The sequence below is a fragment of the Pogona vitticeps genome, chromosome 9 (assembly GCF_051106095.1).
Source record: "Pogona vitticeps strain Pit_001003342236 chromosome 9, PviZW2.1, whole genome shotgun sequence".
Taxonomy (NCBI): Eukaryota; Metazoa; Chordata; class Lepidosauria; order Squamata; family Agamidae; genus Pogona; species Pogona vitticeps.
The window spans coordinates 1,521,775-1,549,246 of record NC_135791.1 but is presented as its reverse complement, the minus strand read 5'-3'; the positions used below and the strand labels follow the sequence as shown (position 1 = coordinate 1,549,246).

The following is a 27,472-nucleotide window of genomic DNA, read 5'->3' as shown; positions in this document are numbered from 1 at the left end:
CAATTTGTTTGGGCCCATTGCTGGTGGTTTTTAAAAAGCCCCCTAAACCCTGGTTATTTAGGCAGGCATTCCAAAACGCTATACCTGTGGATTCAACTGAGCTTAGCCAGCCTACTTGATCGAGTCCGCCTTTTGAAATGTTTTAAATGTCCTAAGTCTTTTTATGCAGATGCATTTTTATGTTTTGACTGTACTGTTCATTTGCATTATATTCTTTCTATTTTCTGCCCTGTTAAATTGTATTTTAATCATGTTATTTATACATATATAGGTTGCGAACCGCCCGGAGTGCCCTTCGGCAAGGTGCTTCTGTGTAAAGATGCCTGACTTTGCAAGGAGCAAAACCCAGGGAAACTTAACCTGGGTGTGTGTGTCCATACGTGTGTATACTCTGGCACTGCTTTTGTAGGATCAGGGTGCAACTGTTGGGCACGCGGAAGAAGAAAGGGGAAATTGTGGGCAGAGATTGTGCAGCAAGGGGGGGGCAGGCCCACCGGGCGTGGGTTACCTCTGCAGGTCCGTTTCCTTTTCCTTTCCTCAATACCAGGGCCCTCTGGGAAGAGGAGGGAATTATAGAATAGAGTTTAGTACCTTAAACAGAGAACCCTTTTTCAAATCGTTCCGGAACGGACGTGTGCGGTGGCACCAGAGTAATCCAGTAAAACCAGCAGTGAGTTTATGAAAGACAAGAGAAAGTGCTTCTTTGTAAAAACGAGTAATTCACTTAGGGTGTTAGTGCTACAAAGTGTGATGATAACCCACAACCAACCTGTACAACCTTCAAAATGGCTTAAGAAATCCTCATCTGGGGCTATCGGAGATAATTACGTGATGAAACCTCTGCGTTCAGAGGCTGTTTTCCTCTCGGGATGAGATGCTGGGGATGGACAAGACGGGCTCGTGAGATTTTAGGGGGCACCCCCCAGGTTGGAAACAAGACTAGGTGGGTGAGCATCTCTCAACCTGGCGCTCCTGAGGGATGTAGGACTACAGTGCCCATTATCCCTAGTCAGCAGGGGCTGTTAGGGAGGGACAGAAGTCGAGCGCATCTGGAAAGCACCAGATTGGGAGAAGCCTGGAACGGACCCATCTTGGTCTGGCCCGGCTGAGCAATTCTGATGTTTCTGTAAGTTTCAGCATCTCATTTCCCAGGATTTTTGGGGGAGACACCATGACAAGGAAAGTGGTACAAAACAGATAACAGGTTTGTAGTGATCCTTCTGGAAAACTACATGTGCTTTCGTTCCTTGTTATTCTGTAGAGCTGGGTTTTTTCCTTCTTCTTTTCTCTTCTGAAGGAGTTCCCTTTCCCTTTCCTTTCTTATGTCTTTTTTTTTTTTTTGCATTCTCTGTTAATCATCTGGTAGGAGAAACAACGTACAACACGCCAAGAGTAAAAACAAAAAAACCCAAGAAAACCCCAAACGAAGAAAAACAAGTAAACAAAACCCACACAACAGCTCAAAATAAGCTATAATCAACAGCTAGTGGCCTTCTGAGAACCCAGGTGGAAAAAAATCTCCATGTGCTTCTGTTTTTGAAAGAAGGAAACCCAACCGCCTCGGACGCCCGCAAGCAGTGGCTTTGTGCTGAGCAGCACCGAGGGGGGCGAGATGTTCTGGACGGGATTTGTGGCCGAGGCGCTTGGTTTTTTTTGGGGGGGGGTCCAAGGGAAGGGGTGTCTGTCGGCAGGCCTTGCCCTGAAGAGAAGGAGGCAAGGGTACCCAGAATCCGGGCGCCTGTCCCTTACTTCTGTGACCAGAAGGAAGCAAATCAGCCACGGCACACGAGACGTTTCCCAAGCGACGAATGTTGTGGGGCGAGACAAGATGGCCGATCAGGGTGGACCTCATTGAGTCGCTCCTCATTCGCTGGGTGCGCAGGATCCTTCAGGGATTCAAGACTGGCCCTCTGCCCTTGTGGAAACGCTTTGTCCCCGCCATGCTGTTTCAATATATGGTGGGGATTTCCTCCTGCCCTTCTTGGCAAGGGTCGGCTGGGGGGTCCTTCCCCTTGGGTCTTTCTTTTCCCAAAGCGAAGATGAAGAGTCCCAAGAGAGAGAGAGAGAGCTTGACGTCTCTGGCTGAGCAGAGATGAGCTTTCCATTATATTTTACCTCCCCAGCTGCCAAACCTTGGAGGGGGAGACCGGGCGGTCCATCCATCAGACTGTCATGCTTCGATTATATTCACTGAGGGCTTGTTTTTTGGAAACTGGAAGAGGAAGAAGGAGTGAGAGTAGTAAGAGGGGAAGAGGAGGGAGGCCAAGGGAAAATGGGTGATCGGGAAGAGGGGCTTCCGGATGACCCCTCTCTTTGGCACTGCTGTTTGTGATGTTCCCAGAGGGTCACCGGACTCACACTGTGCCCACTTCCAGTAATCTCTGTCCTTCATTTCACTGAGGCATTCCAATATAGGGAGCTGTGGCTGTGTGTCTTAAGCTGACTTCTGCCCCTGAAGGAACAGGAGCCGGTCCAGGAGGAATTCCTTCCACCGCAGGCATCTGCGGCTCATAAAGCAGGTTGCCCAAAGTTTGGCAAGGGGGTGTTGCATGCAAGGATGGGAGCGTCCCCCAAATCGGTGGCCTCGAAGCGGATTTTGAGCAGCTGAATCTGTTCAAGGCAGGCTCAGAGCTGCAGATGGAAGGAAGGAAAGGGGGGGATGAGGGGGTTCCCTGCATACCCACGGCTAATTCAAGAAGGTTTCCTTGTGCTGCCTGCTGTCTCAGGTTTCTTATGAACCCCAGTCTCCCTTATTCTTTGCAAAGCAAAGCAAAATGTACTGTTTATATTCTGCCCCAAAGCACTCCCTGGGCAGTTTACAAGCTAATTGCACAGGCTACACATTGTACCCCCCATAATTTGGGTATTCATTTCACCAACCTTGGAAGGCTGGAAGGCTGAGCCAACCTCAAACCAGCTACCTATCGGGGGACTGAAGGCAGGTGGTGAGCAGAGGCTTCCCAGCAGGACTGCGGTTTAACCACCGTGCCACAAGCTTCCTTAGGTTACACAGCATGGGCTTTCTGCTTCAGTCAAGCCAATGGCTACCTCAGGAGCAGTCCCATGGCCTCAGTTCCCACCCCCTCCCCATCTCCCTAGCCCTCCTCACCTTGCTACGCAGAAGCCCCCCGCTCTGATGTTCCGGGGTGCTGTTTTCAGAGGTGTTCTTGGCTTTCTCCTTATTGTTATTGGGCTCGTTGTCCTTGATGATGTCGTACTGCCGGCAGAAGAGGGCGATCACGCCTGGAAGGGGGGGCATAGAAAAAAAAAGCATCACTGGTCACATGGCCGGGATGGGCAGCCATACGTCCCAGGGAGCATTGGTTGGCCCCATCGCCAACCACAGGTAAGAGAAATGCGGGAGCCCCCTTACCTAAAGGGCATTTTCTCCGATGGCTGACTCTACACACTCCATGGTGCCACGTTCTGCAGGACAGAAGCACAGCTTCCTAGCAAGGGAGGGCAAGACTCTGACCTCATCCCAGACCTTGGAAATGGTCCGTTCTTGGACAGCCACCTCCAGCACTCCCTGGCCAGCCTAGCAGCTGGGAGTTGGGGCCCAAGAAAGTCAACCGGGATCTCTGTCTGTGTGCGGCACTCCTAATAGAAACCGATCCCCTGCAACTGGATGCATGACTCAACAAAAGAAAACATAGCCCAATATATAGTTTGCAAGACTTGAGCAGGGTGGTTAAAGACAGACCTTTTGGAAGTTCTAAGACTGTGAAGCTGCCATAATTCGAAGCCACTTAATGATGCAAAACAAGAACGGCGAGGCAGCAACAATAGGATCAGTACATTATCTGAGTAGATTAGAGTAGATTCATTTGAATCTAGATCAGCGGGGTAAAAGCCGAATAAATAAATAATCTCCTCCTCCTCCTTACTATCCCTTTTGCTTGTACATAGTCCCCTTTCCACTACTAAGATTTAGGACAGAATTTATTTGTTTTTATTCATTTTATTAGATTTCTACCTGGCCCATCTAGACCAAAGGTCTGCTCTGGGCGATAGAAGCTCCTCCAAGCACGGTTGCTATTTTTTTGGGGGGGAGGCGGGAGGGTGGCAGGCATCGTACTACATTTGTGATGAGTGCACATCTGTATAATACCCCACCCTCTTTGTTTTCTGTTTCCAAAATAAAATGACGGATGAGGGCGTGTGTGCTCATGGTCAAACTCTGATGAAATACTTCATGCCCAGCAAATCACCAGACTCAGGACCTCATTGCCACAAGATATCCTGGCAGCTATTTTAAAATAAGGACGGGATGCTCTATCCATGGCAAATCTGTCGAGGAAAACAGTTCCAACTTGTGAAGTTAGGGAAAAGTTAGCGCTTCCAAGATACCCCATCAAAGCTCCTCTTCAAAGGCTGGTTTTGAACAATCCAGTGGAATAGGTAAGTAACGGAGGATCTACCAGGATGGATGGACCGGATGTGCCTTCCGGGACCTCCTTGTCTTGAGATATCTGACATCTTATGATAATAGTGGCCAACTCTATGAGCCAATTTGCCACCAGCAGAGAGGAACGACGGTAAGGAGCAGGGGGGCGGAAGGCGCTTAAGGGTTACTTAAGAAAAGCCATCCTGCGTTAGGGCCAACCGAGGGCTATGGATGATGACCTTGTGATCAAGAGCCCAGAGGGAGATCTGGGTTGACTTTGGAGACAAAAGCAGGTGCTTGCTTAGTAGGAATTGCCTGCCCAGGGATGCACACACGCAAGGATGACGGGAAGGAGCAAGAGAGTGGAAAATTCCTTTGTCTCGGAATCAAGCCTAGCCACCAGGAGAAAGACCACCGCTCTCCCTGAGAGCCCTCCACAGGTCTGGTCTCCCTGGACTGTTGCAAATACAAAGTGACAGCTGAGGTTTGCAACCAAGCAGCCTCTGGCCGGGGTTCTGTCTTAGAGGAATACATTTTTTGAGACTGCCGACATGGACCTGTGAACAGAGATGGTAAATATTACTTTTTTTAGCTTGCCACTTTCATGCAGCCATCGTGGTCAGCGGCTTTCCTCTTTTGTTCCCATGCACATGCTTCACCGTTCAGTTCCCTCTCCTTATTTGAAACATGTGATGGCCTGGAGCAGCTTCTTTGCAATCCAGAATATAATATGCAATGATGACAATAGAAATCACATCGTGCCTTACACACAGAGAGATGGAATGCTTTGGTCGCCTAGGGAGAAACCCCCCCCTCAAGCAGCTTATTACAGCTATTCATTCAAGTTACACTCAAAGATGCAGAAATAAGAGGAATATCTTGGCTGAAAAAGCATATAGTTTGGAGGAAGTGCCACATCATTGCTCAGAAATGCTGCATGCAAACTCAGAATTGCCAAGACCCTGTCAACCTGTGGCTGGCGAGTTAGGAGAAGACAGAGGAGGTTCTAGTTTTGGCCAAAACAGCCCGAAAAAACCTACAACAACCATCGGATCCCGGCCATGAAAGCCTTTGAGAATAGGATAAATGGGCCGTTGAACTGGGTGGGGAGGATCGTACCCCCACCCCCCATGCTCAGGACATTAGCTAATCTTTAATACATTTCACAGATCTTTATAATGGAGTGGTTTTTGGGTTGGTGTCCTAATCCAGATGTCACCTTCAAGTATAGTTAATACCCCCACCCTAGAAAAAAAAGCACCCCTTCTTTGTTCATAGGAGGGTCTCCTTCTGAGCTCTCTGTACTAGCTTTGTTCACATAATGGAAGTCCGGGGGGGGGGGGGAATCTGGCCAAGAAAGGAGCTGGAATTATGGATGAGAAGCCCTAACCCAAACATAGAATCGTAGAATAATGGGAGTTGGAAGGGTCCAGTAAGACCCTCGAGTCCCACCCCCTTGGTCGAGGCAGGAATCCAAGTCAAAGCAGACCGGGCAGATGGGGGTCCAGTTTTTCTCTTGAACGCCTCCGGTGCTGGAGCGCAGGTGGGAGCTGGGAGGTGAAGAAGCAGAAGCCTGAAGTGTCTCATATCTTCCTGGGCAGAGAGAGGGTTGATTCAAGTCAAAGCTGTTTAATTTGCAATATTGGAACGCATACATCTGTCTCCGGAGACGGTCTCAGCTGGATTGGCTATTTAGCACCTGGCAAAATTAAGCAGCTCTCATTTCATCTCCACTACATGGCTCGTTACTTTCGTTAGCATCTCCCACACTATTAAAGGTGCACCAGAAAGTCCCTCAATGGAGAGATTGGTGCATAAAAAATTGAAAACATTTTTCCAGAGAAAGGTGGGAAGCGTGAACGTGCCAGGAGACCCAGATTTTACCTGAAATGGCCTGCCTGCCTCCCTCCCTTGCTCCCCCCCTCCCTGTGCTTCCTGTTCCTCCCCCCCTCCCTGCATCTTGTGAAATCAACAGCAAACCACCCTGGGAGTCGTCTTCTGCTTCCATCAATGTTTCATGTGGTAGAAGGAGCACAAGCAGCTGCCGAATGCAGTGGAGGCTGAGAACCAATGAGAGCGAACAAGAGAAAGCTGTGTTTTTCCCCTTAACCGATACTTGGCGGGTCACACCTGGCTGGCCGTGCGGGTGCAGAAGCCGCCAGGTGGGTCTGCCCCTGAAGCTCTCTCACCACGGATGTTGAAGCCTTACATTTCCATGAACGGGGGAAACATTGTCCCTTAAAGCAAATTTGAAAAAAAAAAACCAAGAACTTTAGGGCACAAAATAGGCAAGCTTTCAAACTCCAAAGAACGCTCCATGCAGCTGGTTCTGTAAGAGCTCTGCATAGCTCAAAAATTTGCTTATTTCATGCCCGTATAGTTCACCCTGGCAAAGGTATTGCCTAACTGGGGATCTTGGATAGGTCTCCAACTGCTAGGGGTCAGCGGGGGGGGGGGGCGCGGGCGGCGGCTCTGCTTGCCTTTCCCTTTCCCTTAACTCTCTGATCACACCCACATTGTGAAGCCAGCCATTTCGCTTGTAGAAAAACGGACACGTGCAGACAGGGGAGGTTTTTGTTCAAGAAACTGAGGGAGACTTATGCTACCTACCACCCTCTCCTTTTAACCTGCAATGCCTCCAGCCGCTTCTTTATCTCAAAGTTTCATTATTTTAGCAGAAGGTTGGACATGGGCCCCCGTCAAAGCTAAATACAGAGAGAGACGGGAAAGGCCTGCAAAAAAGCAGGAAGAGCCATTTACGGTTCGATTTGTGAGCTTTGTTTTCTCAGTTTTAGCTACGGCACTTTGGAGGATTCGTGTCTGCTGGGTGATTTGCAGGCACCTGGTGGGAAAATGATGGCAGTAGGCATTTGGAACAATTCAGAAGATGATGGGTGCATATATTTCTGAGGCTGTTTCATCACTCAGAGAAAGAGGGAGGGAGGGGGAGAGAGAAAGAGAGAGAGAGAGAGAGAGAGAGAGAGAGAGAGAGAGAGAGAGACCCACCCGCAGGCAGCAATAGAAGATGAGAACATCTTTGGTAAGGAGGCAGGTCGGAGTGGGCTGGCTGGGGAGGCGGGCAGGGGGCCGTCATCCCACTGACCCACCAGCCCCCTCCCCTCAAGCTTCTGAGACTTGCACGAGGCAATCCTGCCTGCCATAAACAGGGAAAAACCTGTTTGAACCCCAGGAGCCCATGTCTGCAGTAAACAGCCCCCCACACTTTCTCTTTCATGTGCTCCTGTAGAAGGACGGCATCCACAAAACCTTGGCGATACAGCAGCTCTTCAGAGTAGAGGAGTTATTCGCAGGCACGCCGGTCTTGCGCCGACATGCTCATGACATGCCCGGAATTTCTCATGAAAATAATAATTCTGTGCCATCAGGTCAATTTTCACTTAATCGTAATAATAATCATCACGTGCCATCCACTTCTGATTTATGGCAGCCCTTTCCCTTTCTGAATAAAGAATACTCCAAAGGGGTTTATCATTCCCTTCCCTGGGATGGTGCAGCCCCAAGGCTACCCAGGCTGGCTCTTCTTCCTTGTATCACAGTGGGGGAATTGAACTCCCAAAGTCAGGCTCGGCAACCAGATATTTAAACCACTGTGCTATCCAGCCAGCTCAATTCTGACAAACTACCCTTTCCAGGGTTTCCTAGGTAGGGGCTTGCTCAGAAATGGTTACCCACTCCCTTCTGGAGTTGCTACTAGACTCTGCCGCTTGCCCAAGGGTACATAGGCTGGCTCTTCTCCTAGGGGGGCACAGTGGGGAATTCAACTCCCAACCTCTGGCTCCGGAGCCGGATGCTTTGACTCCCTGAGCTATGAAAGCACCCAAAGACTGGCCCTTCTGCACACTGGGTCCCTTTGCACACTTGGCTCCAGTTTCTCGTGAGCCAAGAGAGAGGAGGAGGGTCCGAAGACCAACAAATCTCAGACACCCTAAGGGTGAAGGACCACACCTGCATCTCTCTCTCTAGATCTTTGGGATGGCTGTCTGCACACAATTCTCCGCCTGAAAAACAATGTGATGCCACCTTTCCTTCTCCTGGCATGCTGGAACACCTACGAACCTGCCCACATGAACAAGACGACGACAATGATGAGGACTTCTCCGGCTCGCAGCTGCTGGTTTTTCTCTGCCATCTCTTTCATGGTGACCTCATCTGTACGGGAAGAGAGCGATGATGGGCATTAGCTTCCTTTCCGGCCAAACCCTCGCAGGCTTCTGTGACCTGGCGATGCCTAGACCAAGCAAAGAGTTCCTATCCAAAGAGACCGTGCACCTCGGAAGCGTTCAGAGCAACCTAGATTCCTCAGAGTGCTTTTTCCCATTGCTTCTAAAGTGTGCAGCCCGACTCTCGTCCAGTCTGGCTTTGGGCTCAGAGCCCTCTGTCCCCTCCCGCCATCATCCTGAACCCCTCTTCCCCTTTTTAGCATTTTAAAGATCCTACAGCACCCCCAGTTTGGAAAAAGGCAGGAAGGGGGAAAAATTATGATTTCCTTGTGCCAATCTTGACATTCGAGGGAGCCACCAACATGTGTCACTCCCAAAAGGGACACAGATCGCCACAAAAGAGGAGACCGGGTTGCATAAAATCGCATCGATTAAGGCCAACATCTCTTTCTAGCACGGAGAGAACTGTGACTGGGGATCAGGGTGGCTGCTGCTCCGTTTGTGGCCCTGGTGCCTGCTGCTGCTGCCTGTGGATGATGGGCAACATCCTGGTCCCTGATCTCACTCCTTCTTGGGTGGAACAGTGCTTTAGAAAGAGGGTCCCTTCAAGCAAAGCACAGCCCTCTCTGGAAGAGAACATGTGGCCCCCCCAAGGGCTGTTGAAAGCGACCATCGTGGCTCCGTTGGGTCCCTTTGCCAATGGAGGGGGGCCGGAACAAGTGCAACCTCACTGCCCTCTAGATCAGGGGTCCTCAGACTGGCCCCAGATGTTCTTGGACTGCAATTCCTACAAGTCTTCACCGCGAGCTGTGCTAGCCGGGATTCCTGGGAGTTGTAGCCCAACAACATCTGGGTGACCCAAAGTTCTTTCTCAGGTTGGAACCAATCCAGATGTGCTGGATTCCTAGATAGACATCGACATAGATATAGACCAGTGGTTCCCAACCTTGGGTCCCCCAGGTGTTCTTGGACAGCAACTCTGAGAAATCCTGGCCATCCCAGCTCGTGGTGGAGGCTTCTGGGAAGTGCAGTCCAAGAATACCTGGTTACCCAAGGTGGAGACGAGCTGATCTACCCCAAACCCTTGCTCCGTTTTCCTTGCCTTTGTTTTTGGAAGCCAGCTTCTCGGCTTCTCTGGGGGTCTTGAAGAGGAAGGGCTCGCTGGCCGGACTCTGGCCTTGGATGCTGATGGACTGCACATGGACGATGTACTCAGTGTCCTCCTCCAGGTCCCACAGGGAGCACGAGCGGGTGGTCGTGTTGACCTCCTGGATGAAGCGCAGCATCCGGACGTCTTTCTTCTGCAGAGAGAGAGAAGGGGATGGAGAACACTCTGTGCAAGGGAATCGAACCATGGGATTCTCTCATCTGGGGCTTGTCCCGGTAGGGTGTAGGGACATGGGAAGGGGAAGCCCTCTATTTAAGAGCCCAAGGAGCTCAGGACATTTCATATCACCTGCATTCATTCATCAGTTCTCATGCCAGATGCAAGGCATTGATGGATTCTGTAATAATCTCCTCCATGTGTTGTTTGGAGACTTATTGTCCCAATGAGGACTAGTCATTTTAGCAAGATTTCTTCACACAGTTACTCAGACTAGGTTTGAGAAAAGGGGCTCGTCTCCCCCTTCACCAGCGGTGGCTGCGACTCCCAATTTGGAGGCACTCTGAATCCATGCCATGCTTTAGTCCTTGCAGGAGCTGAACAAGGTGCTGGAATCTATTCCCAAAATAAGTTCAGCTGCTTGGCTAACTCTTATAAATTGCAAAGTAACACCCAGAGTGGAATCACAGCACCTCTGGAATAGGAGTCACCAGCCAACCCTGCCCTTGGCACCACCTGGCTGGGTAGTGAGGTACAACATTCAGCATCTTGAGGCACAAGATTCAGAGCTGAGCTTCAGGAGGAAAACTCCATTCTACCTGCTGGGAGATGGCAAATCCGATGACCACTTCCTCTTCCAGGACGTCCCAGGTCACGATGGCTGAGTTGGCATTCAAGAGCTTGACAGAGACGTTGACCGGAGCAGAGGGGCTGTCTGTCAGACAGAAAGAGGGCCCAGGGCAGAGAGAGAGAAAGAGAGAGAGAAGAGGTTTAACACAGGAAGCATCACCGCATGCACAACTCAAACTGGTGAGGTCTAAGGTCACAAGAAGGCGCCGAGCTGTCCGTTGTGAAGGTCAGTCCACCCTCCGGCTGCTCATCTGTGGAGTCTAGTAGCTGCTATATTCCCTAGAAGGCAGGACAGACAACTGTTATGGGCCTGGGGGCTCTTTCCCCACACTCACAGGGGCACGTCCCTACCTCGTACTGCTGCCTGCCACTTCCAAAATTCAGCAGAGAAAAACACACGCTGGTCCACATGTTTCTGCTTAAAATCAACGAATATCAGAGGTGTGCCTTGTTCTAAAGCAGATTTACACTCCAGAAGGCGAGGGCATACTTTAAAACAAGGTAGACTACCTCCAGACTCCTTAATTTAGAGAGGAGGAGATGCACTAAAAAGTAAGGAGGGTGCAAAAACATAGGAGGGTGCAGGTGAATCCCCCCCCCCCCAGTAAAGTGACAGAGGCTGACATGCTCTCTGGCCATGGGAAGGATCAAAAGCAACAGTGGGCAGGAGTTGGCAATGATGTTCATTTAAGATCATCAATACCCATTTCCCCCCCTGCTTTCTCTGACACACGGCCCCAGTCTCCTCTGACTCTCTTTCTCTCTCTTTCACTCTCTTTCACTCACCACCCTGTCCTCCCCTTCTCCCTGTCCTCCATCACCCATAACTATCATGAGTCCTTTTAAGGAGAAAGGCAGGGTAAAACAACCTTAAATTAACCATCAATATGTATTCTATAAAGGCAATGGTTTCTGGAGCTGTGCTAGTCTGTTTCAGCAAGAACAATGTTAAAAAGATGGTTGCATTTTTACTAATGCATTTCAGTATGAACCCTTGTTGATTATAATCCACTTTTCCAAACTTATATTCACTCTGAAATAAAGATATTAGCCTTCAAGATGCCACTCTCCGTTCGTATTTGGCTTTTAAGGTCAGTTTTGGTTTTGACCTCTTGTCTAATTAAGCTCAATATGGAATTTTTCCTATTTTACATCTGCCAGCCAAGCACCAGACAATTGTCCTTAAGTTGTTTCCTGCAGCTTACCTTCCAACCCTATTCGTATACATGTGAAGCTCAGTTTTTGGTGGTGGGTTTGTTTTTATTTTAATGCTCCAAAATGTAAATTCTCTCTTGCCATTTTGATCTCCCCTCGCCCACTATTCCAGATTATTTCTAGGAAGGTTCTGCAAAGCCCCAGCCTCAAAGCAGATCCGTCGAGGGGTGTGTGTGCATGCGTGCATGCGTTTGTGCATGTGTGCTGTTTATTTACATCATGGGCAGGAATTGGCCCTTGGTGCCTGGAGAATAGCGGGTCCCCTGCGGGAGCAGAACTCTCATCTCTGCTCGCCCTGCTCTTGAGCAGAGAGTCAAAAAAAGCTCCACCGCCAACAAGCGGCTTAGAATTCCCTCAGCCCTGCTTGAGAACAGCATGGAGTCCAGTGGAAATGGTCTCCGGGCTGCACCCAGGGACGGCTTTTGCAGGCCAATTTGTTCCTGTTCTCCAGGACAGATCCTCAACGCCTCAAGGAAATGGAAAAGCTGCTGAGCCTTTCAGCAAAAGGCCAAGAGACACCTAAAGCTTTTTAATACGAAGTGGAGAATTGCAGAGGTGTAAGGTTTGTGTAATAACGTCCCTGCCAATAGATAGCGCTTCTCTCTCTCTCTGAAATCCAGAGCTTTGATATCCAATAGCCCACAGGGCGTTTTGTGGCTGGGGTGAGGCACACCGGAACATTTGGGAGGAGAGGCACCCTGCCTTACTGGGTCCACCCCTACCCATCAGGACACAGGCTTTCAAGCCTATGGCCTGCATTTCCCTTTTTTATGATCTGATTTTTCTGCTGACCTATAAGGAAACGGTGCTTTAATTTATTACTGGGTCTGTGTCTACTATTACAACAAGGAGCCTAAATGCTGGCTTTGATTTTGCACATAAAGGTATCCATGCAACAGGCAGCTTCTAAATGCCACAGGTTGGGCGTTCCAAGCGCTTGTCCTCCCTTGCTTCGCTCATGCCAGGCAAAAGCAAAACAAAAGCATTGAAAAGAAAGAAAGAAGACAAAAATGTTGTGACGCCTTAAAGACCCGTTGCTGTATTTTCATGTGAGCTTTTGTGGACACGTCCGCTTCTTCTTCACAGGCGGGCCTCGTGTCTACAAGAGTCGTAGAAGGCGGAACAGCAGAGGCAGGGTGGGCAGGCAACGTTTGGGTATAAGATCACCAGATCTGCTCGGGATTCCTGGCTCAGTCCTCACTTATCCTGGGAGGATAGTCACAAATTTTCTAAGGTTGTGAGTTCAAATGCAGCTTTGGAAAAGTAGCTTCGAATCATCAGCCACCCTTCATAATTGGCCAAAAAGAGGCCAAAAGAGGCAAGGCAGAAAGGTGGTGCCACGTGGTAGGGCTCAGCTGCAGCCATGGACTCCTTGGGAGTAAATGACTTCTCATGGGCAGGATTCCATCCTTTGACCTGCTGCAGTTGAGTGGACACTGCGTGAGCCTGTGCAGAAATGTCTGCCCAAGGCTGGAGAAGGTGGTGAAGACAAGTCTTCTGGGATGGGGCCATCTTATCCATTTGCATTCCTGGACTCCTGTCCTCCTTCGTTCCGCTGGCATCTGCTGACCCTGGACTGCTATCGGAGATGGACCGTGGATGCCCCTGGCTTGGCTGGCCACCTATTCCATAGGACTTGTTTGTCCCAACCCATGGTTTCTGTTTCCTGGACTCTGACTTTGGATTCTCTTCGTCTGACTGCTAGCTGAGCAAGAACCATTCCGAGATTGACCTTGAACTGCTCGATGCTCCTGCCAAAAGTTGCTTGCCTCCCTGTTTCCCTGCCCACCCGGACTCAGGAAATTTGTGCCTTCTCTCTCTCTCTCTTGGATGGTAAGATCCCTCCACTCCCATCAAAATGTGGTAAACTGGCAATGCTGTGCTGTTCTCCTGGTTCAACAACTTCACCGATGGCGGTGTTTTCAACCCCGGGGGTTGGTCCCGGAGCCCTACCTTGATGGCGCCACTAAACCCAAATCTCTCCAGGATGAAGCTGTTTAAGAAGAAAGAGGTGCTGGCTTTGCAGTCAGGAGAAGACCACCTAATTCCAGGACAAAGGTTCTTTGGACCAGCTGAACTCAGAGTTTCAGCCCCTTCCCTTCACGGGATGTTCACTGTGTTCTTTTAGGCCCTCTGAGGTAGGATTCGGAGAAGAGTCGGCTTCGCCCACTTCCGAGAATTCCTGAGCTCAATGGAGAGTACAAGGAGCATGATCTTTGGCTTTGAACCAGCCTTGAATGTCAAGATGCTGTGTTGGTTGCCTTTCCCCCTCTTTCCTGCTCTGTGACCTTTTCAGCCAAAGTGAGAGGCGTTCGGAACATGACCGGCTGCTGAATGCACCTCAGTTTCCTGAATGTTGCTCATTCTCCACTCCTTAACCCCCTTCCCTGTTTCTCATTTTCCTTCCTCCTTCTTGGGCTGTGGGGGTCCTTTTTTCCCCCTTCCTTAAAAGTGGAGGTGTAGAAGCGAACATCTCCTGCCCTCCTCACTCTGCTATTCATCCGGCTTCTCTGTGCACACCCTCAGGGCGTCTCTCCCACCGAGCGTAATTGCTTGCCGACATTGTGGAGTTTGTAAAGCAAAGGGCTGAACCCCCTTCCCCAAAGAACACAAAAAGCTCAGGCCTGCCTCCTCCATGTGGGTCTTGAGTCATGTCGGGGCAGGGGGTGTGGGGAAATGGTATTTAGGAATGTAGGCTGAACCGCCATGAACACCTGCCATTTTGAGAGCACAAAGGCCTCCCGACAGGCCAGTGTTTTGCTCTCGAAAGGCCAAAGGAAACGGTTCTGAAAGGAACCAAGAGGCACCCTGGGTAAGGAAAAAGAAGCAGCCCACAGCCAGGGGATGCAGGAGAGGAGGGTGAGCGGGCACAGGGGCAGCCAGAAGGCAAACAACGCCCAGCAACCAGCGGGGGCCTGCCCCCAAAGTCCCACCCACAGAGTTAGTTTTTCACAGTGGTTGGCTTCAGAGTGGGACATCAAGTTCCCACCCCTTTCAGATGGAAGGGAGGAAGAAAAATCATACAAGGGGTAGGGCTGGAGAGATGCCCCCCGGTCCACGCGGCTGCCGAAGAGGGCTACCCTCAGGGAGAACCTCTGTTCTCGAAACCTCTGCCGGGTCTTCCTAATGTTTAGTCATGTGCCCTTCCTTGATTTGGGAACCGTTTGCTGTTGGAGCTTAACGGCTGGCACAGAAGCAAACAAGCTGACTTGGGTGTGCTGTGGGGGCTGCCCCACAATTATCTTAAGGTGGCTCTTCCGTTGCTTCTCAAGCTTTGCGGAGCTCAAGGCACTCAGTCCAACCGCCATTTCTCCAAGGGCTTTGCTTCCAGAATCTTCTCCCAAGACCATCCTTAGGAGTCTTTCCTGAGGGGAAGGCAACACTGGGTAGAGGTAGGCTAAGGTCCTTCATGCACACGGTGCGTGCTCTTACACCACAGTGGAACTCTCAGTGCCTGTGATGATAAAAAATGAATTTAGGATTCCAACACCCCTCTCTTGATATTCATGCCTTGACCACCCTGGTTGTCGTCCTCTGGACAGATACCTTCCCTGGTCAATATCCAATCGAACCTGAAAAGCCCTGGACACAAGTGATATCTGACCCAAGTAGAATGGAACAGAGTGGCTTTACTCTCAGATGGATACCATCTGGACATGGTGATGATTGCTCTGTTTGTGATCTACTGGAAAGATCTAAGCCTCCTCTCGTCTCCACTCCTGGCCATCTCTCCATGCTCCTCACCTGGAAATCTCCCCTTGGACATGGATGCCTGCCCATCTTCTGCAGGGAAAACAGGCAACGAGGATGGATTTAGCTTCCCTGCAATCTCCTTGTCCTTCCTTAATATTCCAATACATCTTAAACGCCCTTTTCCAACCCCTCTCTAACAGCTTCCATCACATTCTTGTAACATTTGTATTTCCTGACATGCAACATGCATGCTAGATGAAATTCTGTGGAGGAGGAGACCTGGGTTCAAATCACCACTGGCAATTTCTCAGAGTGACCTCAAGCAGACAAAACACAAGCTTGAATAATTCCCAACCACTTGGGGAAGATTTCACTAAAGACCCTTTGTTCCACCTTTTTTCCTCTCTTCAGAAAAGTCTCCTTTCCTTACACATGGCTACGTTCTCTAGAACTTTTCCACTTCGGATTGACATCAGACAGCACTCCAACCTGGCCACAGTTTCCAAGCGGTTCAACCACAGCTATGTAATAAAAACATATTGATCCCCTTTTCATTTCAACACATATCCCATATACATATTTCTTTTATTTCTCACCACTAGCTTCAGAGCATAAAACCTGAAGCCAATATTTTAGAACGGTTGCCTTCAGACGCTTTGGAAAGGAAAAAAACCTCTTTTGACACCACAGCAGATAAGAACCATAGTTTACATTAAAAGGCTTTTGCAAGGACGTGGGGAAAATCCAGCCTCAGAGTCTGAAGCCGAATATATAATAAAGATCCACAAATGGAAGGAACAATATTGCCGGATAAACAAGCTGGCTGCTTATTTATCCGGCAATGTCGCCAGAGTAACAATATTGCCGGATCACCACTGTCCAAGAGGTGATGGAAAATGTGTCAAGGCCAAGGTGCCTTGTAAGCAGCAACATTAGACACATCTGTAGGTCAAACGGTTCATGTGCCTCAGAGGCCTTTCTGCTGGCAAAGCACTGTGTGCGATTTCTTGCTGTGAGTTAAACCCTATAAAGCGCACGTATCCCTCTCCTTATTCTTTGAGATGCTTTGATCTGGGTCAATGCCCCCAAACTCTACATCTTGCAAGATTCATACTGTCTTCAATAAACCTCTTTTCCTATTTGCAAATTTGCTTTGTGCATTGTGGAGTGATTCTCTCCTTTCATTTTCTCCTTTTTCCAGACACTTGGTTGGATCTTGTCTGACGCAACAGCAGTTGCATCTCACATGAGATCCTGAACAGTATCGCTTAGGGTACCATAAAGAGCAGTTCCCTTTCCAGATGATTATTTGTTTATTTGTTTATTCATTCATTCATTCATTCATTCATTCATTCATTCATTCATTCATTCATTCATTCCCCGCCCATCTAGACCAAAGTCTACTCTCATACGCTTAGCTCTACCAGGGAAGCATTGTTTAATTATCTAGAAATCCTACCCCAGCCGATAGGAACAAGGGCCTAAAGAAGTCATCCATTAGTACAACGTTGTCCCCTCTGGATGCCTCCTGGGTTTTAGTCTTTGTTTCAAGGCCACCTCAAGCATTTTGGGAGAGGACAAGACAGTCCCTCCCCTGCACCAAATCATATCTCTGTGCATGGAATCACGGCATTAGAAACAAAGAATGTCTCTACTCTGTAGACAAATCTTCTTCTCCACTGCTTTTGCAAAAAGCTCACATCTCCTGCCTTCCGGAAGCATGGACTTAAGTTGATTTCATTGTCTGCTTTTTAAAAAATATCTCCTCCACGCGCCTGGGGTCCCATTTGCTATTTGGTGGCTCCGCAGCCTTCCTGCTCCATTTTAAAAAGATTCTGCACAGTTCACTTCCCTTGTTCATTAACCTCCCTGGAACGGGCAGCCGAGCAGTCGCTGCTCAAGGGAGTAAGCCAGTGATGACCACAAAAGCCTTGAGCTGGGAGTTATTACAGAACTCGATCAAACCTCCATGCTCTGCCAGGGGTTTAAAGATTATTGTAGCAATTGGCCTGAGCAGACAGCAAGAGACATTTCAGGTTGCAAAGCATAGTGGGGAAGGCTGCTGATGTGGTTTTGTCTCCTACCCACAGCTTCATCACCTTACCCCATGGAGCCAATTCACCAAATTACCATTCTTGTCCTTCTCTGCCTGCTCCTCCAGTCCCCAACTCATTTCAGCTGTTTTCTTTTCTTTTTGTCCTGAGGCTAGACATCAAGCCCATAAAATGACCTGAATTAGCCGTGCAATTCACCGAAATATGTATGTGTGAGTGCCAGGTAAAAGAGAACAAATCCGTCCGTAGACTATCACGAGCCAGGTGGTGCTGGAAACCATTAGCGCACAGGGCGTTCTTCTGTATTTGTGGGTAACTTCAACTGAACAGCAGCTGGGCTAACTTGGCTGTAGGTGCCGTCAGCAACAAATGTCTGGAATCTGGGCCATAAAACCAGGACTTGATGTGCCAGTTGGAAGGGAGCTGACAGAATGGAAATTCCACATGAATGCACACCGAGGAAAGCTGGATGCTGTTTTCTGTATAAACGGTATGCTCAAAGAGTTGCAAAGTTCCGGCATGTAACCTCATTCCATCCCCTTTCTGCCCCATGCAGGACCTGCGAACATGATGCGCTTGCATCGTCCTAGGCAGGTGGCTGACCAGCCTAGTAGGCTTATTAAAGCAACAATGAACAGTTGATTTTATATTAAAGACATACTGCATTCTGCCATCAACATGCCTTCCCATAACCTCTCATATGAGCACAAATAACTCCAGGCCTCATTCAAACCTCGGCACCTCTCAGCGAGGAACAAGAGGCAGCTGTGAACACTGATTGGGTTTTCTGATTTCACAGGGGTGGGTGCACCCGCAATATAAATGGTTTAGGACCTCAATATCTGGCAGAGCGCCTTCTCCCACCTAGTTCTGCCAGAGTCACTCGTTCCAGCCAGACTGGGCGGCTGAGGGGCCTAACGCCGAGGGAGGTCCGGAAGGAAAAAACGAGGAACCGGGCCTTCTCGGCAGTGGCTCCTCGCCTTTGGAACGACTTGCCCATGGAGATCCGCCTGGCTCCCTCTCTGGGTGTTTTCAGGAATAAACTTAAAACCTGGCTATTTGGGAAGGCTTTCCCTCCTGACGTATCTTAATTTCTTATACTTTCACCATCTTGGCTCTATAATATATGTTTATTGGTTTTAAACTTGTAAACCACCCAAAGTAGACCTTTGGTCTAGATGGGCAGGATAGAAATCCAATAAATAAATAAAAATAAAATTAATGAATGAATGCGCTCCAGGTTGCAGTCTGAACTTTAAAGGAGCCACCGAGGCTGCTGAACTAATTTTGAGGTCGCAGGTGAACACAAGGTTCTGCAAAGAGGAAACATCGAGGCATTCTCTTCCACTTCTGACATTAAAATTGGCATTTGCCACCCTTTGGTTCCTGATTCCACCCTCTGCGGTGCTGAGGGCTAGGATCTTAGTTTTTGAGGCATAAACCTTGAAGTTTTCCGAGCGTTGAAATGCAGCTCAGTGGGAGGGAGGTGGTATTGCAGAACCGAACTAACCATGCTGGGTAACGATTTATGTGCGCAGCCTGATGCACAGAAGTATCTCTTAAGTGGAAAAAATGGCTAACAAGCAGCTCAGTTTTGCAGGGGTGTCTCCTTCCCGCCTACATGTGCCGGGCGGGGAGTGTGAAACATCCCTCACCTGTCAAGTCCAGCAGGCAGCAATCTGTCCCTGGCCAAATTTTGGCAGCAGCGACAGGACAGGAATGATGGCATAAGGACCACATGGGGTGGAAAAGACAGCCAAAGGCTGGCAGGCTCGTTCTATCTGTTCCTGTTGTCTGGTGGCTGCAGGAAGCAACGAGAGCAGATTATCTTTGATGATTGATTACAACATGATAACGGATGACGGCAGCTAAACCCAGTTGGGAAGGACTTGTGGTTGTGTGTGTGGTGAATTGGCATGGCTGTCTCACAAGGGCTGCCATTCACACATGCACATTTCCCTTCAGAAACGATGTGGCACAAACTAATTGCCACCAGGCTTCCTGAAGCCCGTGACCCTCGGGATGGGATAAAAGGCCCCTCTAGGCCAGCATGCTGTTCGCACAATGACCAGCCAGTTTCACCAGGAGGACACAAGTCCAACCACACCTTTTTACCCATGTTCCCCGATAGGCAGCCGCAAAACTCCTCTCTTGTTCTGGGTGCCTCTGTGTTTGTGCTGGAGGATAATGGCAAGGCTAAATCTGCTAGCCTGCCATTAGGGTTGTAGCCACAGATCCTCCCACTGTCTGCAAATTTTTCTCATCCCATTTTAAAGCTGTCCAGGATGGTAGCTGTCCCTGCCTCTTGTGGCAGGGAAGACCATCGTTCCGCTGTGGGACGAAGCATGCCCTTCTCTCTGTTCTCTCTCTCCTTTTACTCTTTTCCATTGAATGAACCCATTTCTACCCGCCATGCATCATGTTATGCACCCCATCATGCCTATCCCTAGGAATCTTGGGCTTCAAGAGAGAGGGGAGTTACCTCCAAAATTTAGGGGTGGCTGCTGTGATTGTGAGCTGCCTATGCTTGTTGCTTTTACCGGCTTCCCTCCCCCCCCAAAAAAAACACCTAAAGTACATCAGTATATATAGAACAGAGTCGGATCTGCAAACAAATTTGGCTGAAGATACAGCACAGCCATTGATCTGGGTTGTCCACCATTGAGAAGTATTTCCTTATTATGGCTGGGGATGATGAGCATTGTATTTCAACACCTCTGGAAAGCAGCAGATGAAGAAAGTCAGCTTTCTCATCAAAAAGGAAGGCCATGTGTGACCCCCCTCCCCCCCATATCCTTTTCTCATCTGGATGTTTTTGTCTGTACACCCAAACATTTCACACATGCCTGGGAGTCTTTTTCGTCTTATTGGGATTTCATACGATTCAAGCCCTGGGTCCTAAACAATGTAAACTGTGGCTTTAGGGCTCTGCTTAGAGAGGTAGAGAATTTCACGCAGCACTCTTTCCGGGGCTTTCTAGATGGAAAGGACTCAGAGATGGTTTACTTTTCCTTTCTTATGGAGGTTCCTTGGCATTGGTGCCTTATATTGCTGTCTGTTTGCAGCAGCAGAGGTGGTGAATTTGGGGTGGTCTTGAAAAAGGAGGGGGGGTTGTTCCAATGTCACCTGTGCAGGAGAGATTATTGGCGGGATTTTCCACATGTCCACTAGTGCAGGCAGGCAGTGCTTGCTGAAATCCTGCCTCAGAATTTGAACTGTCTTGTGCTGATTGTAGGCAACCCCTTCTGAACTCGAAAGGGGCACAATCAAAGTGAGCAGGTGTGTTTGTTTGTTTTGGCAGAAGACTTGCACACCCATTTCAGAGGATGGAGGAAAGAGCAGAAAAGAAAAGTGACAGATATTTTGAACCCTTTCTTTCATTCTATTTATTTGTCCAGTTGCAGCTGCCTGATGTTAAGGGGAATTGAGATAAAGTGAGAGGAAGAGAAGGAGAGGAAGAAGGAGAGGGGGATGAGGATGGGGGTAGCTGTTAGTATTCATAGAATCATAGAATTGAATAATTGAGTTGTAAGGGGGCCTCGAAGGCCATCAAGCCCAACCTCCTGCTCAAGGCAGGAATACAAAGCAAAGCAGATCAGTCAGAGAGTGGTCCCATTTTCTCTTGAAGGTCTCCAGCATTGGAGTGTCCGGTTGTCATACTGCTCTGACAGTTAGGAAGTTTTTCCTGATATTGAGCCAAAATCTGGATTCCTGTCGCTTGAGCCCAATGCTATATTTCCTGCTTTCTGGGATGATGGAGTACAGATTGAGAAGAGATTCCTGCCCCTCCCTCCGTGCATGCTCCCTGCCTGTTTCAAGGACGCCTCCATAAATCTCCCTTGGTGTCTCCTGACATGGTGACTCCGGGAGCCCCATGTTCCTTCACAGAACCAAGGACAGCTGTGTCAACTCCAAAGACATCTTTGATGGTTGGCTACGTGTGTCTCAGCACAATCAGCAAGAAGCAACACACAGTGGGGGGGGGGGAGAAAGAGTCTAGCACGGAGGGGAAGAGTGTGTCACCCAATTAATTCAGCCAGACAAGACTTGCTGGCAGTCGGTGTTGCTTTGGGGTTGTGTGAATTGATCCTTCTTAAAAGCGACGCTCCTTTTGTGCTGAGCGAATCTGCAGGACGCTCCCCCACACGTCTTCGCTGAGAAGACAAAGTCTTTAGAACGGCGTCCAAATCAAATTCAGGCATCACTTGCTAAAACCAGGACTTGTTAACTCTGAAACAGGGCTTTCTTGGCCCAGAATTTGACATGTCTGGAGCAACAACAAAGCAGGTGCAAGGGAGCATGTGCAGAGAGCCTTTTCCCTTAACCTTAATTCATGAAAAAAAGAGGCATCCATGACACAAGGGTACAGTTTCCATATGGTCTGGAGCTCTAGAGATTGTTTCAGAAGGTTCAGAGATTGATTCCCCCAGTCAGAACCTTAGGGGGGTGTGCACCAATGACCTTTGTGTGTTACACACACATGAACACACACACCAAAAAAGAGACGGCATCTTATAAAATTAGATGATGTCCATTCCCTATTTTGTCTGACTACTTGCAAACATTTCCCACCCCCGATTGTTTCCATGAGGACTAGCAACGTGCCTGACACCACAAAGGACTGAGGTTTCCAGAAGACAAAATTTTCCTGCCAAGATTCCACCTGCTATGAAGACAATCTGACTTGATACCAAATCTCATTGAGTAAAATTTAGAATCAGTTTCCAATTGTCCTTCTAATCAACATGAGTCCCACCTGAACATCAACCCTTGCGAGGGCCTTCTTTGATGAGCATCCTTTGAGCCTAAAACCCTGGGGGGCCATCTTGCAGCTGGGCTTGAAATATCCAGGTGGGTGACGAGGTCTCCCTAGGGAGTGGCTGGTGCTTCTTGGCCAACGCAGCTGCCATCGACCCCATCAGGGACTGGGGGAAATGTGCGTGGGTGGCTGGGTTGGTGGGTGCTTGCTCTTCACAACACCATTCTGACCATGGTAAGGGGAAGTGCAGCTGGCCAGATGCAAGGAGTGGGGGGATCCATTCGAATCCTGGAGAGCTTTTGTTCAAAGTACCGTCTTAGACCACCTCTTGACACTGAGAAAGCTGCCTTAAGAGTAGCCACACGGACCTCTGTGCCTTGCAAGACCTTGACGGCTCCACCCTACCATCCTTCTGATTTGGGTCCATCGGCCCTGAATGCCAGCCATCCTCCTGTCGTGGACGGTGTGACTTGCCTCCGGCCCTTCGCATCATCCGCTGATGCATCTCGGTTGGACTTGCATCGGCATCTTATCGGATCGTGACCACACCGCCTGCTCAGAGAGCATTTCCCTGCCCCCCCCCAAAGGGATCCATTCCGCCAAACAGTCAAGCTCTCTAGAACAACACTGCCAGCCGTCAGAGAGTGCCCGGTGCTTGCTACGTGTGAGAGAGGGCCCTGGGGAAATATCCTTATTGATCACACAACTCTAGGAAGTTTATTTTATTCTGAATAAGAGAGAGAGAGGGAGGGAGGGACGGAGGGAGGGAGGGAGGGAGGAGAAACATCCTGAGGAATATTTGGGTTTGGATAACATTCCCCAGGAGCCAGAGTTGGCTGCCGGGCCATCAGCTAAAGATGACTGCGCTACAGCTTTTGCGCCCCCCCCCGTTGCCACTTGAGGATTGCCATGAGTTTACATGATCCAAAGCTGCTGTGCTTGTGCAGGTGTGTCTTCATAAGACAACCCTTTTGCAAGCTGGATTATGGAGGCTAGTTTTTGACTTTCTGCCCCAGGGGCCACCTCAGACACAACAACCAGGTATCTCTCTCCCCCCCCCCTCCGGCCCACCCAGCAGGGGGACCTTCTCTGAATTCCCCACCACCACCACTTGGGAGGCTGGGTTTAAGACCGGTCTTGGTGACTCCTGGCTCTGGCACCCTCCTCCTGGCCGGAAAGGCATGGCGAGTGCAGCAGCAGCAGCTGAGGCCTTGTGATTGCTCCCAAGAGGAGACCGTTTTACATGCTCAGGCTTTGGGAAAACACGCGGCGGCCGTGGCAGAGGCTGTACCTTCTGTTTTATAGCCTTTCGTGGGGCTCAAAGGGATCCGTGCCTTTCCCTTCCCAACGCCTTGTGGGCTGCTCTAAGTTTTGTTCTTGTCATCTGTTCTGTTTGGGCTTGTTTTTTCCCCTTTGTTTTTGTTTCATTTCGGAAACAGCCATCGCGGGGGCCAAACACTTCCAGTTTGGCAAAGCCCCGTTTACTCCTTTTGGGAGCAGCCGCCGCCTTTCCCTCCTTGTGGCCAAAAGCCCTTTGGCTCAGGCTGTGCACCTCTGCCCTTCCCTCGGGGTCAGCAGCAGACCTGACCTTGTGGGTCCAATCGACAAGGAAACAACAGCTGCCGTAACTATTTATTTCCTTGTTTGTCACATTTATATCCCACCTGGCCTTCCTCAGAATTCAAGGAACTACTGTCCCCTGTCCGTCCATCCATCCATCCATCCATCAACAACTCCTTCCTTCCTTCCTTCCTTCCTTCCTTCCTTCCTTCCTTCCTTCCTTCCTTCCTTCCTTCCTTCCTTCCTTCCTTCCTTCCTTCCTTCCTTCCTTCCTTCCTTCCTTCCTTCCTTCCTTCCTTCCTTCCTTCCTTCCTTCCTTCCTTCTCTTCATCATCAACTCCTTCCTTCCTTCCTTCCTTCCTTCCTTCCTTCCTTCCTTCCTTCCTTCCTTCCTTCCTTCCTTCCTTCCTTCCTTCCTTCCTTCTCTTCATCATCAACTCCTTCCTTCCTTCCTTCCTTCCTTCCTTCCTTCCTTCCTTCCTTCCTTCCTTCCTTCCTTCCTTCCTTCCTTCCTTCCTTCCTTCCTTCCTTCCTTCCTTCCTTCCTTCCTTCTCTTCATCATCAACTCCTTCCTTCCTTCCTTCCTTCCTTCCTTCCTTCCTTCCTTCCTTCCTTCCTTCCTTCCTTCCTTCCTTCCTTCCTTCCTTCCTTCCTTCCTTCCTTCCTTCCTTCCTTCCTTCCTTCCTTCCTTCCTTCAAGCCTCATGACCTATGCCCCCCCCCAAGCTCTGATGTTGGCCTTTCAGCTGGAGTCCCATCAGAGAAGGCCTTCAACATCCCCCCCCCCTCAGATGGTGCTGTTTTCACAAGACTTGCCGTCTCATGCTAGCTTTACACGGGGGATTTCCTGCCCCAGCCACCCTCCTGCCCCCACCTCCAGCTTAGCTCTTTTGCCTCTGGGTTGGCCTACCAGAGAACCCTTTGGTGGTGCCGGTCATCCTTTTGGGCACTGTATGCTGATTCTTTGTGTGCCTTGGACAAGGTACTCTCATTGCCTTACCTAAGGTGGTTTTTAAACTCTTAAAAAACAGCAGTTCTGGGGCATGAACTTCCTTATCTTTCCTGACATTTTAGGAATCTCATGCCTGGCCCTTGGGGTCCTTCCAAAGGAGGAGAGCCACCGTTCGTTCGGCCAGACGTAGGCCCGTCTGGTTAACCCTTTGGTCTCTAAGAGTGTCATACCAGACGCTGGCTTGTCCTCTTCTGATCTTCTCCCTGAATCATTTGAATTGATTCTTTTTTAAAAACGGAAACCACTTGGCTTGCCTTCACTCTCCTTTTTGTCAGGCACAATAAGGTGAGAATAAAATGAGGCTGAAGGTCAGCTCTTGCAGGGATAAAGCAGACCTCCTTTTGAATTCATCCCCGGCCCCAATCCCAGCCAAAAGGCATGAATAGACCCAATGGCCCTGCCCAGATTTTCTCAACCTTTCTGGGCCGAGGGAAACAAAATTTCTCTTGAGAGTACACTTGGCAAGGCTATCCACCTTCCCACGGCCATGTAGCATGGAGTTCCACAGGCTCACCAGGCATTTTCTCACCCCTGGTGCTGAGCCCCCTGAACATGGGTGCAGGGGGCACTGGGAAAAGCCATTTCTCAGGGCCTCGCTCCAACCTCGCACAAGTACACAACAGGTCTGGGAAGTTCGAGAGATGCGCTGGCGCCCTGAGAGAGTAACAGGGGGCTTAGCCGTGGCCTCTGCCATCAGCCCCTAACCCTAACACCCCTCCCCCCCCCCAGCAATCTGGGCCGGTCGTCCCCGCTTTCCCTTACCTGCGTCCGCCAGAGTCAAGCCGGCACCGTGGAAATAAACCAGGAGGGCTGCATTGAAGTAGAGAACCAGCGGCTCCAGCATCCTCCCCCGGGGGTCCATCCTGCCTCCACATCGGAAGGGCTCGGCTCAGCCCCAGAGGTCCCGATCCACCATGGGGAAGGCGAGAGGGACGGGGCGAAGGAGGAGGGAGGCAGGCCCGGGGACGAGGAGGGACCCTTCCCGTCCTCCCCAGGCGCCGATCAAGGGGAGCCGGCCGCCTCGCTGCCCCTTCCCCTGGCCGGCGCCCGGGCGCCCATTTCAGCACCGCGGACAGCTCCGCCGCGGCCGCCCGGGTCTCTCTCTGGCCGGCGTCTCCCGCCCGGGGCGGCGGCTCTCGCCTCTCCTCTCCCTCCGCTCGGGCGCTCGGTCCGGAGGGCGGCCCGGCCCGGTCCGGTCCGGAGGCGATCCCTGGGCCCGGAGAAAGTTTCCCGGGCAGCCCAGGCGGCGCAGGGCGACGGCCAGCCCCGGCTGCTCCGGCGGGAGGCGGCGGCGGCGGAGGAGGAGCCGCTCCGTCTGGGCAGCAGGAGGAGGACGAGGACGAGGCAGAGGCAGAGGCGCCGGCCGCCGCGCTCCCGGTTCAGCCCTGGCGCTCCATCCAGCGAAGAGCGGGCGGGAGGAACGTGCGAATCCTCCTCCCCCGACTCGCCCCCACAACAAGAGCCGAGCCTCGGCGTCCCTCCCAGCCAACCTGGCCGGCCTCCGGTGTCACACTGCCCTCCGCCGGCATGGAGCCCGGTGCGCCCGGAGCCTGCTCGCTTCCTGGAGACTGGGAGGGCGGGGGGGCGACTCTTCACCCGCCCCTCCTCCTGCTCTCCCCCCTCCCTTCCCTCGTTCACCTCAATGGGCGGCCGGCGCTCCTTCCCGAGGGGAAAGTGGGGCTCGGACGAAAAGGGAAGAACCCCCCCTTTTTTCTTCCTCGGGCCTCCGGGCGCCCCAGATTTCACCTTCCCTTTGAGAAGGATGCTCCCGGCGCTTGTGTCGCGGTTGGCTGGACAGAGAGGGAGGGAGGGGGGAGGCAGGGAGGGAAAGAAGAGGGAAGGAAGGGGGAAGGAAGCCAGGGAAGGGGCCAGACAGGTGGCTGGGGGCGGCGGCGGGGGTGGGGGGGCTGGCTCTGGCCTCTTCCTTTTCTCCCCCACTCGCAAAAAAGGAAAGCGCGGCAAACCCACCCACCCGCCTACCCCCTGTGTTGATGCCAGGAACGTCCGAGCAAGGATTCCTGACCCTTCAGGGGACGCGCTCTTACATAAGCAGAGGAGAGCCGGAAATGGGTCTCCCCAGCAGCAGCAGCAGGGTTTGGGGTGGCCCCTGTGTGTCCTCTGTCCGGGACCATTCAGACGTGGGGAGGATTTAAGGAAGGAGGTGGAAGCAGGCCAGAGGTGCCCTGGAATTGGGAGGGAAAAGGCGAAGAGGATCCTCTTCTTGGTGTTCCTCAACCCCCCCCAGGGGAAAAGCCCTGAGAGCCTTTCACCCCCCCCTCGGAGGAGCCAGGGATCAAGAGCCCCACTTTCCTGTGAGGAAGAGATTAATGAGAACTCATCAAGGTCATCCAAACACAGCCGGAGGGAGGCTTCCCCAAGGACCCAAAGCCGACTTTGATCCAGAGCAGCCTCATTTGCTCCCACAGATTCCAGCCCAACCCAGGTCTTTGTTAATGGGAGAAGGAGGAGGAGCATCCCTGGAAGGTGAGGCCCTGAGGAGGCCCCAGGGAGCCAGGCTGAGCCTCCCCAAAAGACAGCAAAGTCATGAGAGGGTCCCTTTCTTTTTGTTGTAGCTGAATCACCCTGCCTGGAATACCTGGACCCACCTTGGGGGGGGGCCGCACGCTAGGCAGCTTGACTTTGGGAGCAGGCGATGCC

At 50.8% G+C, this 27,472-nt stretch overlaps 1 protein-coding gene across 2 annotated transcripts; it reads right to left on the bottom strand.

Moving 5' to 3' along the window:
* Window positions 1-699: 699 nt before the first annotated feature.
* Window positions 700-25,816, bottom strand: FNDC5 (fibronectin type III domain containing 5). Of its 2 annotated transcripts, none has more exons than XM_020800545.3 (6): window positions 25,577-25,816; window positions 10,492-10,607; window positions 9,671-9,869; window positions 8,465-8,557; window positions 3,110-3,243; window positions 700-2,212 (listed from the first exon to the last, which is right to left on the bottom strand). In XM_020800545.3, the coding sequence occupies exons 1-6, from the start codon at window positions 25,674-25,676 to the stop codon at window positions 2,171-2,173; spliced, it is 684 nt and encodes a 227-aa protein (XP_020656204.3). In that variant the 5' UTR covers window positions 25,677-25,816; the 3' UTR covers window positions 700-2,170. The 2 variants fall into 2 exon arrangements, with proteins under 2 accessions (XP_020656204.3, XP_020656205.3); XM_020800546.3 differs by having other exon boundaries at window positions 1,898-2,631.
* Window positions 25,817-27,472: the final 1,656 nt, after the last annotated feature.